General features: G+C 37.9%; 1 protein-coding gene across 24 annotated transcripts in view; it reads left to right on the top strand.

Moving 5' to 3' along the window:
- The window catches only part of LOC136749462 (pumilio homolog 2), a 31,402-nt gene extending 24,263 nt beyond the window's left edge, over window positions 1-7,139 (top strand). For 15 of the 24 annotated variants that reach the window (XM_066703915.1, XM_066703874.1, XM_066703850.1 and 12 more), the window contains exons 18-23: window positions 305-442; window positions 711-836; window positions 1,450-1,521; window positions 3,036-3,157; window positions 3,647-3,839; window positions 4,384-7,139. In XM_066703915.1, the coding sequence (XP_066560012.1) occupies window positions 305-442; window positions 711-836; window positions 1,450-1,521; window positions 3,036-3,157; window positions 3,647-3,839; window positions 4,384-4,515 (783 nt within the window). In that variant the 3' untranslated portion in view covers window positions 4,516-7,139. The remainder of the gene's footprint in view (window positions 1-304; window positions 443-710; window positions 837-1,449; window positions 1,522-3,035; window positions 3,158-3,646; window positions 3,840-4,383) is intronic. The other 9 variants (XM_066703972.1, XM_066703955.1, XM_066703963.1 and 6 more) reach the window with 1 other exon arrangement.
- Window positions 7,140-16,329: the final 9,190 nt, after the last annotated feature.

Raw genomic sequence — 16,329 nt, 5'->3', positions numbered from 1 at the left:
TGCCATATTTTAGCATCTTAGTTTAAGTATACATCTTTTTTTTTTTTCCTTTGGTTTTCATGCAGTTAGAGGCTGTAATGATATCAGCTAGGCCATCAAAAGATCGCATTTTGAAATTCTTGATTGCTAAATCTCAAAGGGATGGAAGACTGAACATGGTGAGAGTGAGAGGCAATCATAAATGTTGACCGTATTCAGTACATGAGATTTGAGCCTCTGTAATGATTTACAATGTATTTTTGTGGGGGAATTCCTGTACCTGTGCAAAAGTTTGTAACTGTAATCTGTGAACTGCTCTCTCCAGAATGAAATGGTCAGGGAACTGGATGGTCATGTCCTCAAGTGTGTGAAAGATCAGAACGGGAACCACGTTGTGCAGAAGTGCATAGAGTGTGTCCAGCCGCAGGCCCTGCAGTTCATCATAGATGCGTTTAAAGGACAAGTAAGTATTGACCGCCTGTTCCTCAGACACTCTGCTGTTCTGCCTCTGTCTTCTAGTGATTGTGTGAGTCTCCCAAAGTAAGTTTTTTTTATATATAGATAGTGTGCAGTAAAAGTATACTCAGCCAAATCAACTAATAAACACAGTAATGCTCAAACTGGTGGCTAGATGCTTTTGCAGTCTCACTGCACTCAACCTAGTCCTTTCTGACAGGAGTGCGTTTGTGTCGGGTTCACTTCTCAAGTGTGCTTTGCTTTGCCCTTCGAAGGTGTTCGTGCTGTCAACCCACCCGTATGGCTGCCGAGTCATCCAGCGCATCCTGGAGCACTGCACCCAGGAGCAGACCCTGCCCATCCTGGAGGAGCTGCATCAGCACACCGAGCAGCTTGTACAGGTGAGCGCGCGTGGGGACCCGCAGCACTGGGGCCCTGACGGGGGTTTGGGGCCGCACATGGGTGTGTAGTCGCGGAGGGGGCAAACTTAAAATAAAATGTCTTTCTTTTAACAGAATTTACAGCATTTTTATCTACGTAAATTTTAGTCATGCTTGTACATTTGTTTTCCACTTTTTCTCCTGACAATTGTGCTTCACTCACTTGTTTTGTTGATCACTGTCATATTTGCCATTGAAAGCATGTTTCCATTTTCCAATGGCATATATATATATATTTTTGGGGGGGGTTTAGAAATGTACTCCACTTGTAAAATGCATGCCTGTTTTTGTAGAAATACAAGAAGTGCTGTTTAGCTAAAGCCACAACTGTTGCACCTAGACTAGCAATGCCATTTGCATTTTAAGTAGGGGGGTGTTGATTTTTAAAGAAGTATGTGCATGTTTTCTGTTTGCATGTTATGTTTACATAGTGTTGTATATTTTTTAATTATGGACAATTTGTATTTCTGAAATGTCCCCATAATTTTAAGTTATATTCATGCTACAAAACAGTGCATCGTTTCTTAAAACAAAAGTGGAACCATTCTTATAAAACACCCCTTATTTTATCTAGAAATATCAAGGAGTTTCATTGGAGATGACATCCAAAACTTTTTATACAGTGTCAAGTGATGCCCTATTCAAGGTCAGAGCAATTACATTCTCTAAACAATTGGAGGATTTTTCTAATTCCCTCAATTTCTCAAATCTTTCAGTGCTTGAAAAGATGTTTGTTGTAAATAGCATTGCACAATCTGGAACAACGTGATCCTTCTCAAAAAGGAAGAGCCCTTTTTCTCTGAAGTGTTACTGGTAGCGTCCTTGTTTGTATTGCAGTAGGAGTGATCATAATGGCAGATCTAGAATTAACTGAATTACAGAGCTTTTCTGTGTGTTATAACGGATAGTTGCCAGTAACACTTCGTAGTTAGAGTATGACAACTACAGTAAGTGCAAACGTGTAGGCTTCATTTGAGAAACTATTTCCAGTGAGACATCGTCCTATTTGGCATGTAGCTTATGGCATTACATATTTAATGATATTTGTGTTAAGTCTTCAGGATTTCTTATGGTAATGCTAGTCTTATCAGTTGGCTCAGCGTGGCTACACAATGGCACTGGAGGCCTACAGTCCTGCAGGTTTTATAGTTCCCTCTATCCTCACTTGCTGGTAATAACATGCTCGGGTGAAACAAATACCGAAGGGCCACCAGCTCTGCGGCACCAGGATTGCCCTAAACTGCTATACTTGAAACATTGGTCACTACTCTTATAATACTTCATGCTATTGAGAGCTTTATCATGATAGTCACCTTGTGTATATACAGAAAAATCAGGGATCTTCTAGTGAAGTTGAAGACTTCCATCCTACTTGACATTTTTGGTGTGATTGATTTATTTGTATTAATCAGATCATTTTAAATCTATTAAAGATATAAACAACATTAATTGAACTTACTGTTGTGTCTGTTAAATTTCACATCATGCCAATTAGGACCATTTGGATCAGATGGGTAGATTAAAATGAACCCTAATCTTGTAGCTTATTACTCTGTTGCTGTTGTGGCATGAAATGCTCCTTTTAGACAGTATAGACCATTGTTGAAAGTAATTTATTAAGGTTTCAATTTTTCTTTTGTCATATTCCTAAACCACAAGCCATGGGTATCATATTAGTTTCTTTTGAAAGTTCCACTCATCTCTAAATGTCTGTGAAATTGTCAGTTGCATGCCATGGCATCCATATGCATTTACATTGTGCTCCTGTCATATAGTGGACATCATTTGTATGTATAGCCATGTCTGTTAATTCCTCCACCAGTGCATTTTATACGACAGCCCATAAACCCAAAATAACTAAAAACTACTGTGCAATAGGTGCTCTGTTCCTATCCTCTATTAATATAATGGTATTGAGATGGTTTGTGTGAATGGGATATTCTATATTTCTGAGGGATGACTTCCTCTAGATTTTAATGTGCAGTTAACTTGTTTGTATGTCTGAATCTTGGTATTATACTGGCCCTGGGGGATTGTTATTGCAGTTGCTCTTGCATTTGTTAGATCTTAATGTGGAAAGAATGGTCAGCAGGTCTATCAATGTTTGAAGCATAAAACAAGCAACAAATTAAGAAAATAACATTACTGTCCACCCAACAGGATCAGTATGGCAATTATGTCATACAGCATGTTCTCGAACATGGCCGCCCTGAAGATAAAAGTAAAATTGTAGCTGAGATCAGAGGGAAGGTTTTAGCCTTGAGCCAACATAAGTTTGCAAGGTAAGTTAACAGCCTGGCCTTGCATTGTTTTTCTCTTAAAATGCTCAAAAAAATCAAATCACTCCATGAATTGCTAACGCTGATTCACCAGAATGTATGGAAATGACTGATTCACATTTAAATACTGTCCCCTTGTGGTCTGAAATGGAAATAACTTGAAATAAAGGGAATATGTTCAAATATAAGTAGTGTACCACATATTTGAGAACACATTAAACCATGTAAAAAATGTAGAGTGAATGTACTTTTTATGAATCGCTGCTAATTTAGTCGTGGTGTCGCATCTTAAGGAAAAGATGGGTCAAAGTTCTTAGAAAGGCAGTTCAAAGGGCCATGAAAGAAAGACATGAGGATTGCACATAAAACAATCTGAATTGTTCCGAAAATCTCATTTGAAGTTGTCTAAAGCCTTAACCGCTAACCCTTTTGTCAACGTGCCATGGTGATTGTTGTTTGTAAACCTGTCTTTGTTTCTGCTGTTTTTGTCAGCAATGTGGTGGAGAAGTGTGTGACCCACTCCTCCCGTGCAGAGAGAGCTTTGCTGATTGATGAGGTTTGCTGTCAGAATGACGGCCCACACAGTGCCTTATACACCATGATGAAAGACCAGTATGCCAACTACGTGGTGCAGAAGATGATTGACATGGCAGAACCAGCTCAGCGCAAAATTATCATGCACAAGGTAGGTGTCCATTTTTTATTTTTCCATCAGTTATATGGAAAATGTGAAGCATCCATTTCTTACTGTGTACCCCCCCTCCCTTCCTCTTTCCCCTGTTAATAAACTGTACTTTTAGTATATTGTGCAATGAAGGATTGGTCATCTTAGTCTAGCCCCTGTGAAGTGGATTATCATCGTTGCTTTCCAGTCAGTAGTCCGACAGGATGTTACTACACTCTGAATAATATATCCTGTGCATTTGGGAAAACTTTTTTTTGCTTTGTTTTCAATTTGGCAGAGCAAAGGGAAGATGTTTAACCAAATAAAACCATAAACAATGCAGCCTTGTCTTTATGTTGCCCATAATACTAGTTTTATTTATAACATCTTAAGGTGTCCTGTTAAATATATTTTGCTTTGTTTTGCACACTTGGAAAGGTATCCCATTGGTATTGAAGTGTGCAGTGCATGACTTGCCCCCTTCGACTGCTGCTGGTTGTAGAGAGACGGCCTCTGTCCTTTTGTAACTACCATTGTATGCAAACACTGACTGTTGTTTTTACAGATACGGCCTCACATCGCAACTTTACGCAAGTACACCTATGGAAAACACATCTTGGCCAAACTGGAGAAGTATTACATGAAGAACAGCACTGACCTAGGGCCGATTGGTGGACCAACAAACGGGCTGATATAGGAATGTACGCAGTCGACTTCAGCCCTTCAAGGTGTTTGATGCATCCAATCAGTTGAGAGGAATTACCAAAAATCAACTTAACCTAAGAATGTTGTGACTTCTCTCTCCCTTCACGTTGTTTTAGGCCACTTGAGCAGTCCTCGTCTTGTTTTGGTATATGGCTACACTTCCAGCACACTGCCAGAGATTTATCAGATTGCTATGCTGGGTAAAGCACAGAATGCTTGTATATGATGTAATTGTATCAAATTAGTTGTCACATATTTTGTAAATTTTTACCTTGTAAATTCACTGTAAAAATATGGGTAGTTTTTAACTAAGAAAATTGGTATTCTTACAATACACCAGCAAGTGTCTTGATAAGTCTGCTGGCATGACAGCACAACAGAGATCCCTCATTTTATATATAAATATATATACAGTATGTATTCTGCTTCATCTCTGTTGGGGGTGGCTGACAGGAACAAATGTAAGCAATTTGTAGATACAGAACACAAGGTTAAGTTGTATTTTGGTAGTTCACATTTTGTAACTTTTTCATGGAAAGGGCAAGAGTTAGCATAAGTCTGTTAGAGAATATAATATTAGCAATCATTTTAATGATTTACGATCATCTCATTTGGTGGAACTGTCAATGTTCAGTAGTTTGAGATGAACACTGCCCGATTTATATTATTTTTATGCAGCAAGCAATTCAGTGATGTATAGCAGCTTTGTATATAAGTAAATATTTAATCGTTGCAAAAGGTAGAGGATAAAATCATGATGGTACTTCCATACCTGCAGTAATAAAAAATAAAAAAACGTATAAAAACTGAAAATCTGGAGGGGGTGTTTAGTTTTTGTTTCTCCCCCCATTTATAAAGTAACATTTGAGCATATTTTGAATTTTAAATCAAGCTGGATGTTCCCCCACCCCCCCATACAGAATTGTCAAGAGTATGAAGGTCTAGACGTGTTTTTCTGCTTTGAAATGTAAAATGCAAATCGTGAGCAGAGTTAGGAATTTAAAGGGGCCATCAAAAGTTATACTTGATAGCTCATTGTAAGGCATGCATGATTATTCAAATAGCCATTGTTTTTTGCTTCATAAATATTTAGTGTATATGTCTAGTTATTTACATAGATGTAAGTTTACAGTTTCGAATTTAAAAAAGAAAAATCAATCTTGTTTCAATGTTTATCACAAGCCTTGCTAGCTTAGTAGTGATGCTTATTTTGTTTGTACAGTTGTACATTTGTAAACCTTGATGCTGTAAATGTGATGTCTTTTACCCTTTTGAGAAAAAACGCAAAAATTTGCATTTTAGTGTATATTCACTACCCCACCCCTCTCCCATGGCATATAGTGTTGTATACTGTAAATTTCTTTGGATCAAGAGTGATTTTTAAAAATTCTATCTTTATATGGCTTCAAAATATGAAATTGCATTCTTTTTATCTATTGTTAGGAACAGTAGCTTTTGTTTATACATATAGTTGTTAAATATTCTGTTAATATGGTAATTTTGACAAATTATACAGTCATAACTTCAGTACTCTGCGCTTAGAATCAAAAGGACTGGACAACATTTAGTTACCATGGAAACTTTCCATCTAACGTGACAGGACTTTTTTGTACAGAGGAGTACTGTATTTTAAAACATCTACTAACTTGTAAGTGAAAATGTATGATATTGTCAATTATATTCATTTGAACATATGAGGTTGTAACACTAACAAAAGTGATGTACATTTACAGGCGGCCTTATGTACATTTCCCGAAGTAATAATGATAAAAGGATCCTTCTTTTGCAGGCAGAATTGTGACAAGATATGTATAATTAAACAATTCTTTGTAACCTTTGACTCTGGATATATTTTGAAAACCGGTTTGTAAATTCAGTTTCCAAACGTTTTAAAAGTTTGCTTTGTATTTTACTGGCTTTTAGTAGTCAGCTTTTTGTACAGAAGATGACAAATTTTTGAATGTTATGGAGGTTTTTATTACCAATTCTGTTTCAAATCCCTTGGATTAGATGCCTATGGGTATTGAATATTTTTTATGATTATTTGGGGCTGTTCTTTCAGAAGTTCACTTAACTACATCTATGTTTAGGGAACTGACAAATTATGTATATTTTGTTTTAATATAACAGCCTTAATTGTAGCATTTTTTTGATGCCCATAGTCTGTAACCTCATTTTGTGTGAAATGTCCTGATGCAAACCAGGTAACTGTTACAATCTGTCGTGTGGTTTATTAGGACTCCATCTGAGCTGTTCTAGATGTGAGGGGAGCACAGCCCTAGTTTCCATGGCAACTATTTATTTACTGTGTAGGGACTGTGACGCTGTGGTTTCCTTTTGGTTCGGTGTTCAGGAGCCATGGTCGTACTGATCAGGAACTTCACAGTTGTGACAAAACCACTGAGCTTTTCCTCCAATCTTTTCTTTAACACATGGTTTGTATATGGACCAGTTTATCTGTCTTTCATGTGTGATTCAATCTGCTATCAGGCTCCATGGCTGTTCTGATGGAAATTGTTATTCAATAATTTGTATATGCTGTATAAAAAAAAAAACAAGAAATGTGAATAACATTGTATGAAATAAACTCGGTCATGTGTTTTCTGTAGGAAAAAATGCCCATTGTTTTGAAAAGTACAGTAAAACGACAAGAATAATTGAAAGATCTACTGAGAAGTATTTCATAAAAATAAACACTTCCTTGCTCATATGAGAATAGTTTGCTTTATAGCATTCTGGAGGTCAACTCAAATGTAAGGTTTTAGGATTTCAAAGTGGCCTAATTGTGAAGGGTTCTTACTTAGTAGTTTGTGGTAGTCTCTGTAAGCAGTCCTGTGGCATCACTTTAAAGGCAGCTCACATCTCCAACACTCTCTCATATGCTCTCTGCTCCATAGACCTTTAAATTTCTGACATCTTGCTCCATACTTTATTTAAATTCAAATCCTCAGGCAATGTTCCTCTATAATGTGTAATTGGCTATGGAAAAAATAACTTATAGTTCAGTTAATATCCTTTGCTCAGTTCCTTTCAGTACAAATGTGCACATTCCCTGGCCCCATAATCCCATGTTAGGCAAACTCTAAAGACAACTTGAATTTCTCTATCAAATAGGGAGGGATAGAGCAGTCCTTTCGTTCTGTTTTCTAGCTCTCCCACCTCAGCAGGGATTATTGGCAGTGGGCACCACATGCACACTGTACACACAGCCCATAGCGGCTCAGTGGGGTTTAGTCCTGGTGCCCATGGCACATGTAATAAGTACACAATTGTTAAAACCCAAAAACAGTAAGGTTAATTTCACTCAAGTCATAGTATCACTGTGTAAGGTATTTATTTTACAAAGTATGTATTTATACAGAACTACTGATCAATTGTGTGCAGTCTGTATGGTACTTGCACAGCCTTTTGCAGTTTTTAAGTAAAACCTACAGGTGGCACTGATGTTGTGTCCCATCAAATGTATCGATCCTAGTTTTACACCTAGACGCATTTAATAGTTGGTTCCCTGCTGGTAAATTGAGGATCATTGTAATAACTTAAGTGTTATTCTTAAAACATTGGACTTTTAAAATTATTTATATTACAATCTTTATTAAATCCATATATGGCTTTGTTTTTAAGTATATTTACTGCTACACCAAATACATTGTGTACACTAGTTTCTTCACAGCAGCGGTTATCACACTTTCAAACATACAGGGACAATAATGAAGGGAAATTACTGTAACCCTGTGGACCTGATCAGCAGCATCTTCTAGCTCCTGAAAGGACAGTTCAAAAGATCAGTGGATTATAGATCTTCACACATTGAAGTGCTTTATCTTGTCTGACTACAGGAGTGGGAGGGTCTGTTCAATAACATCTTTTCTAGAGTCTGTTTTATTGAAAGAGTAAGTATGCCTGTTGATGAATGCATTTTTTTTTTTTTTTTTTTTGTGTAGATGTTTTTCTCTAGATAACTCTAGCTTACATGGGACTTGACTGATAAAATTACCCTTTTTCTCACAGGTGTGATGAAATATTGAGTGGTGTTGTGTGGTGCAGCAATTACAGTTTCTCTCCTCTTAAACTGTAATGACTTTGAATTACAGTTATTTCATAAAGAATGATTTCCTGGGGTGTGTACGGTATTTAAGTGGGATAAAGAAACAGTGAGAAGTATTTTTTTTTTAATATAAAGCTGTCCATAACCTACATTTATGTGGTTGGCTGGGGTAATTGGAAAAATGTGAAAAGACAGGTGGGCAGCGTACCTATTTTTCTTCATATATATATAGTTTTATCATGCAGCGGAAAACTATAAATCTATGGCTTTGTGTTGTAGTTTCTTGAATGTGGAAGAAAATGTAGTAAACCAAACAGAACATGAAAATAAATAGTAGTAATAAAATTCAGAGGGGGTTGTATATGTACATTGTTTAGCAACCAAATGTCAAACAATTTAGAACAACTAGTGTGGAAAGTCCTATAGATTTAATTTTTTTACCTCGACAATTAATGTTAAGATTTTAGGAAGTTTATTTAAAAAAAAATTAAAACGTGCACAAACAAAAGAGTTAAGAGATGGAACGTTTCCTATACATTCATGATGGATGTCTGATTGTTCACTGGTTGTACCAAGTGATTAAATGTGTGGTTAAATAACCTTTGGTTATTTCTGAGGTCTGAGGGAAAATCTCAAAATTATCTGAACTTCATTTTCATTGTCTTGTTCTCTTGTCACATGATCTAATGTGACCTCAAATAGGCTCCTGTCTTTGAAGTTGCTTTGCTGGGAACAGGGACTGTTCATTTGCTTTCAATTTTATCTTGCTGGGAACAGACCCCAACCAAGCTGATTTGCAGCTGCTTAACAGTTATAAACGGGAGAAGAACACAGATTGACGGCAGGTGAAGAATGTGTGCTCTGGGAACCTAACCTGCAATGTCTTTGTGTCGGGACAGTGTAGGAGTGCAGTAAATTATCGTGCAGTGTGTAAGCTTGCGTCTCCAGGTTTGCAAAGGAACCCTCCACCCCCAACCCTTTTTTATGATGAAGAAAAGGGTTCAGACATCTGATAAACAGAGACTACTTCATTCTGCTGCTGTTCCCAATTACACATGAAATAGCCTGTGTGGGATACATCATTAAGAATAAAATACAAAGCCACATGGAATAAATGAAGAACAAAAAAAAAATATCCCCAGTAACCCCCAGGCAACACAATCCACTACCACATCTGCTGTCTGAAATCACTCAGAAGTCAACATGACTCATTTGTGTGTGTGTTAGTGTGTGCATGGTGTTCTTTATCTAAATATATACAAAGCTGTGCTTTCCTGCTTTGTGAAATTTAACTTCAAATGATTTCTTGTACAACTTCATAGATCCCAGGTTCATCCAATTTATCTTCATATATATTTTTTTATGTTATTGTTTATTTGCAGCCAGGAATTGTGCAGCTCAGCAGTGATAATAATGTAGGTTCACAGATTTTTTATAAAAGCCCTTTTTAGGTGTCTTGTAGATGTAACATGATGCCTCATTGAAATGTCTGGACAGTGTCACCAAGTGACTCACTGGAGGATAGAGAGGAGACCCAAACAAACTAGGGCTGAACCGCAATATCCTTTATTTGCCATGGGAAAAGTAGCTGATGCATTACTGACGTTCTACCTAGATTTCATCAATGCAGGGTGGTGGCAACAAGGAAACGGGGAATTGCTCTAAAAACATGTGCATTATCTCTACTGCATATCTCCTAATGTACACACACGCATGCACAAATCTGAAAGAAAAGGAAAGAGTCAGCAACACTGTCACACCCTCACAAAGTTGCACTCATAGTCTGCATTTGCTGTGGGGGAAATACCATTCTGCATAATGGTCCTCTGGCCCACATCCTGTCCTGTTCAAGGATCCGATTTATAAGAATTAAGCCCACCTATCCTTGCTCCGTTTATGTATTTATTTTCCTGTTCTGGTTAACATAACCAGTAACTTCGTCTTCATGGAGCCAATTCATGGACTGTCTGGATTCAAAGAATTGGCACAGATGGGGAAGCAAGTCTCATAAAGCAAGTGGTATCAGACGGATGCATCGACAACCAATCAACGGACGTTAATGTTGGTTATCCATGCGGATTGTGCTCTGGTTATTACTGGCAGGCTTGTAGATGTTAGTCTAACGCTGATGGATGCTTTTTCAGAGACTTGTCACAATTCTGAAGAACACAGATTTCTGAAGAATGTGTATTATGTATTACATTTTCTAAATGTAAAGAGATCGCACATATTACACTACTAGGAATGCACGTATGTGGCTCTTCATTCTAATAATATTTTTATATAGTCTATTATTGTCCTTCATGATTGTATGATGCTGCTGGGCAGAATGTGTGGTTTGAATTTGAAGGGGGTGGGAGACCAGATCTGGACTGCAGTTGGTCAGCCAAGGCATCCGACAGGATTATATTGCAATTTGGAGCTTCAAACCCACCTATTAGTCATTAAAAGTCACCAGCTGTGCCTGTGTGTGTTTTTTTTATTTTAGCAAGGACCAGGTAGACTTGAAATAATGAGGATTTAGTCAGTCTATGGTCAAAAACAAAAAAAAGTCCTTCCCACCATTCTTTCACTTTAAATTGGTTTCACAGACAACGGAATCAAAGCCATATAAGGGTTGCTATCAGAATTGTTAGATAAGAAAACCCATATACATTTTCTTTTCATAAGCAAATAGAGTTAATATAAACAGATTGCAATGTAAACCAGTCCTGCAGTTGCCTGGAGACTGCTTGCTTTCTTGCTTCATATTGGACAGTGAGAAACCTGTCCTAAGGAAGGATGATGATGATGATGATGTTGTTATTATTATTATTAGATGAAGAAGAGAGAATCTTGTTCATCATCAAAAGCTTTTCTATGATTATAGTTTATATTGAATTCATACATGATTTCAATGTTGATGAACGAATGTCTCCTGTTTTCAGTACTGAATGTTCCTTCACTTGATTTCCATTTGTGTCCTCGGGTCATTGCATCAAGCATCCCAGAGCAATATACAAACCACAAAGCAGCGTAGCTCCTGTCTCAGGGAGTGTGTGTTTTGTGTGTGTTTTTTGCTTAGGTTTGGACTAGAGTGACTCTGATGTTCAATCTGAATTTGTACCAGATGCTGTACTGGATACCGGAGGATTAAATTATATAGCTAATGCATTATTTGCTTTTAATCACCCAACTCTACAAAATGTTAATATTTTAATAATAATATGTGAGGAACTAATATCATACTAATAACACATCCTATCATGTAAATCAGTGCTCCCCACATGTGCATTGTTGAGAACTAATTCCAGAACACTGAGTCCTACCAGCTGAACTCCCTACTTCATGTATTTTCTTCCTTTTTTTAAAACAGAACAATTACATCATCATAAGGGTAATTCATTTTCATTTCTACTTTGCTTCTCAGTGTATGGTACTAATTTTTTATGTTAAGAGAAACATAGACCCCAGCCTTAGGTTTGTTTGCACTCAAACATTTAATTATAGGATGCTTTAAATTGAAGAAGAACAGAAAGGTGCCATTTTATTCAAATACATGTTACTGTGTGTATTATATGCAAAGGATAACAGCTGTCTGTGTAGTGCTGATACCATTTATAACACGTACTGTGTTATTGTATGGGTATGCTGTATTATCTACAGAGTGTTAAGAAACATAACATAGATAGAAAAATAGAAAACCCAAAGTCCAGTGCATGTCAGTATATGATATATCAATAGGTAAATGTCCCTGATATTAACTACTCCTATAGTTTGGAGAATGACAAATAATAGCCAATGATAAACTTCAACTCTCTACAACTAAATTATCTGTAACATTGAATTATTATACATGTTTTGTTTTGTTTTCAGTCATTCAGTCAAAAAAAAAAACAATACTGAAGCCAGTGCTATCATATGCATTTATACTGTTTTTCATTAACACCTGGTGACACCAATGTAGAGACAATGCATTTGTCATTCATCCAGGTGAGAGTGTGTTCACCCCAGCTTGTGCATGAAGTCTTCAGTTAGAAAAGTACAAAACAGATGGATGGCTTTTCTTCCCAATTATCCCACCACTATTTGCTCATACTTTTTTATGTCTCTTTTGTTCCATGAAATGATAACACGAGCTCCTGCTATAAAGATCGTGTGATATTTATACTCTGGCGTTAGCAGAATATCATATATCTCTGGTGACATTTAACTCGAAATTAACACAAATATGAGGTGAGCTGTCAGCATCACCAGCTCACGTGCTCTCAGACACGTTTCCTGCTGTTGAAAGAAATCTCGGTGAAGGTGTGTTAACTAGAATGTAGGCTCTCATAGGTATTAGTATACTTAACATAGTAATTCCCTTTAGATGGTTAAAATTAGTTTTTTTGTATTATCTTATAAACATTAGCGCTGATAATCTTTACATTTGCCCTGTGGAGAGTTCAAATCTGAGAGTGTTGTGTTCACATTGCAACGACATGTCTGTTATTATTGCACCAAATTATTACCGAAAAGTAAGAGTTCTGTTTCCATAACAACATTTCAGTATTAAACCTGTAGAGGTAAGACCGAGAGATAATTTATTCACAGAATTGTTTTTTTCTTTTCTTTTCTTTTTCAAGACACTTGTGTAAGTCATGTTAAATGCCTGAAGAAAATTGCCTGCAGTGTGTCTGGCCTGTTTTATAAACAGTAATTGAAAAATGTAGATCAAACTTTTGTAAGAAAAACACCAAAAAAAGGCTGTACAACAACAGTGTATCCCTTTGTTCCTTAAGCAATATGTCATTGCCATTGTTTCAAGAAATATGCAACTTTAATTAATTAATATTATTAAAGACAATAGTGTGACCCCAAGAGTGGAGTTCTCAGGGTTCTAAAACTGTTACATATGGTTCTAATGTCACCTTGTGTGAACTTTTCTGCCATATAGAACAATGATTTTAGCCATGCATCACAGATCTCCATCTCCAATGCTACTGATCACAAGGCAAGCAATGGAACACCAAGAGTGAAACCAAACCCCGTCAGGCCCAGACATGACATCCTGAGTTGCCCACAGCAACAATCCCACACAGGTATTGCATATAAATCCCATGGGCAGCAGACTGAAGGGCTGAGCGTGGTTTTGATTTAGGTCAACAGTAGGCAACATTATGCTCCCCCAAAATCTTTCTGCCATCACTCTTTCCATTATGGAATTGTTTGCATTTGGAAGGCCAGTGTTTCTGTCTAAAATTAACTCACAAGTCAACAGGGGTGCAGAATGGCCTTGACCAAAACAGTGCTAGGGAGCAGTCATCACACTTTCGTTGATAAGGATTCACACTCCCATGAACACCAGCATGGGTAGTAGATCTGCTTTAATCTGTCTCATAGTCTCTGGGATTAACTGAACTGTTAAGCAAGGTGTTTTTATGTTCTCAACTGGAAATTAATATAATTCCACAAACACTGACTAAATCCAGATTAATGTTTACTAAACAACCCTCACTTAATTTGAAACCCAGACATAAATAATGTTTTCCAAAATTGTGAAGAAACTTTAAATTACTGCAATGATAAATATTCATATACATGAAGACTATAAAAATTTAAGATCTTTACTGGGCTCCTTCTTGCTGACCAATGGTGTAGTTTGACTTTTTTTTTTTAACTCCAAAATGAAAGACAATTGAAACACACACATAAAGCTAATTAGTGTACTTGGAATGGGTTTGCTGTTGTCCCAGGGACTGCATACCGAATTTGCACCCTCGAGCTGATCAATTGAATGTGAGAATTCTCATAGTTGTTTCTGTGTGTGTGTGTGTCATCACCATCAACAACTTTGCACAACTAAGCATGTTGGATTTGTGTAATCTCCAGATGTCTGTCTGCTTTGCTAGACTTGCATCAGCTCTGTCTGTCTTGCGAAGTAGTAGGCCTAATCATGTTTATATAGGCATCATATTACAGCCATACATTACATTTTAATATACAAATTAGACGTGAATGGTTTGTTACACATTATCTAATAACTGAATCAGAAAACCAACACCAACTAGTATAGTTATACCAGAGTATTTTTAAGGCATTTCAATTTTTCAGAATTGTATTACATTTCTGACCAAGAGGCGTAATTGCCACCTTTCCCCTTAGTATCTGTGCCACTGTTATTATGAAATATGAAGGAGCAGAGGTAGGGATTTTAAAGTACACAACACTAAACACTAAGTACACCACCCTACACTTTACTGTGTTTTTAGCATGATACATCACACTACACTGTGTTGTGTTTTTGCCACAGTACAATGCACTACACTTTATTGCATCACCACTGTACTCCTCAATAGTCATTACCAAGTTTTTACCACAGTACACCACACTATACTTTACTGTATAAAAATGCTGAAAGGGACCAAATGTGTTGCTGCCTTGTCTGACTCATATTACGGTCCAGCTCAGCTTCTGTTCAGGTCGTCACTGCCACCCCACAGTGCACGAGGCCCAGCAGCAGCGGGGTAGCAGTGACGACCTACCTCTGCTTCCTATTCCATGGTAACGACTATTGCCTGCTGCTCTGCCACGGGTTTATCATGCTGCTACTGGGCCCTTCTCACCATCTCGGCTGCTGCCTCTAGTAGGGGGGTCCGTCCCTGTTCCCTAGTCGAACTGTAATCGGACGAGTTCTAGTCTCTCCTTCTGACTGGACTCGGGGAAGGCCAGCAATGCTGCTTCACAGAGTTCATGGAAGTACTCTGTATCGGTTTGTTCAGGTACGTCCTGTTGGACAGAAACCTCCACCACCCTACCTCGTCCTCAGGGCAGCCCCATTGAGACAGCCCCCCGCTCGAACTGTGCGTGAATGAGGTCTAGTGTCTCTTCCTTGCTCGTCCTGGGTTAGGCAACTGGGCCGTATCCCAAAGCTCCTGGAGGTAGTCACTCTCTGTCTGCTCAGGCTCCGGGTACAGCTCACAGAATTTAAACCTTTGTGAGTTTGAGTCTTCCTCACTCCACAAGATAGCACCCCACATTTCCTCTCGTCTTGCGAAGTGTGGTGCATCCATTTCTTTCTTCTTTTTTTCATAGCACAGCGGCGTTTCTATCCCCAACTCTGACACCAAATGTAGCATTTTCAGCTTCTTTGCTACCTGGATCCACCAGCTTGCATAAAACAATAAATAATCATAGGATAAATATGCAAATGGTTTATTCTCCACATTAAATGAATCAGTGGTACAGACTTGCCATCAAATCTCTCTCTCACACACTCTGTTCTCACAAGTCTCTAAGCCTAGCCCAAATCTGAATCTGCCCAGGGGGACCAGGGCACCCCTCACCCCGATGATGTCCTCTCCCCAATCTCCCCACTTTCCTGAGGAGGACCAGACTTTGACCCCAGACCCCACAATTCCCTGCTCTCTACTCAGATCCCCATTCGATCTGCCCCACACACAGAACCGACAGACACACAAACACACAGCAGCCCCTCATTTAACACAACAGACACAGATCAGTTCCAGATCACTACAATACTATCAGACTTCCACCTCACCAGAATACAGTGAGTGTAGCAGGTGAGAGCAGACAAGACCAGGCTTAATTCATATCACTGTTGCTCTCCAGTCACAACTGTCACTGTGTAATCAGTTTCAAACAACCTGTGTTGGAGGATAGGCATTATTTTATAGAAATGTAAGGAGTTACTGTATATCATTATATTTTTAAATAAAGTCATTTTGTGATCATTCATTTTGTATTGTTAGAGATTAATGTCAGTACAAACTGTGC

This window comes from Amia ocellicauda, chromosome 1, assembly GCF_036373705.1.
Source record: "Amia ocellicauda isolate fAmiCal2 chromosome 1, fAmiCal2.hap1, whole genome shotgun sequence".
NCBI lineage: Eukaryota > Metazoa > Chordata > Actinopteri > Amiiformes > Amiidae > Amia > Amia ocellicauda.
This window is presented reverse-complemented; position numbering and strand designations above follow the sequence as displayed.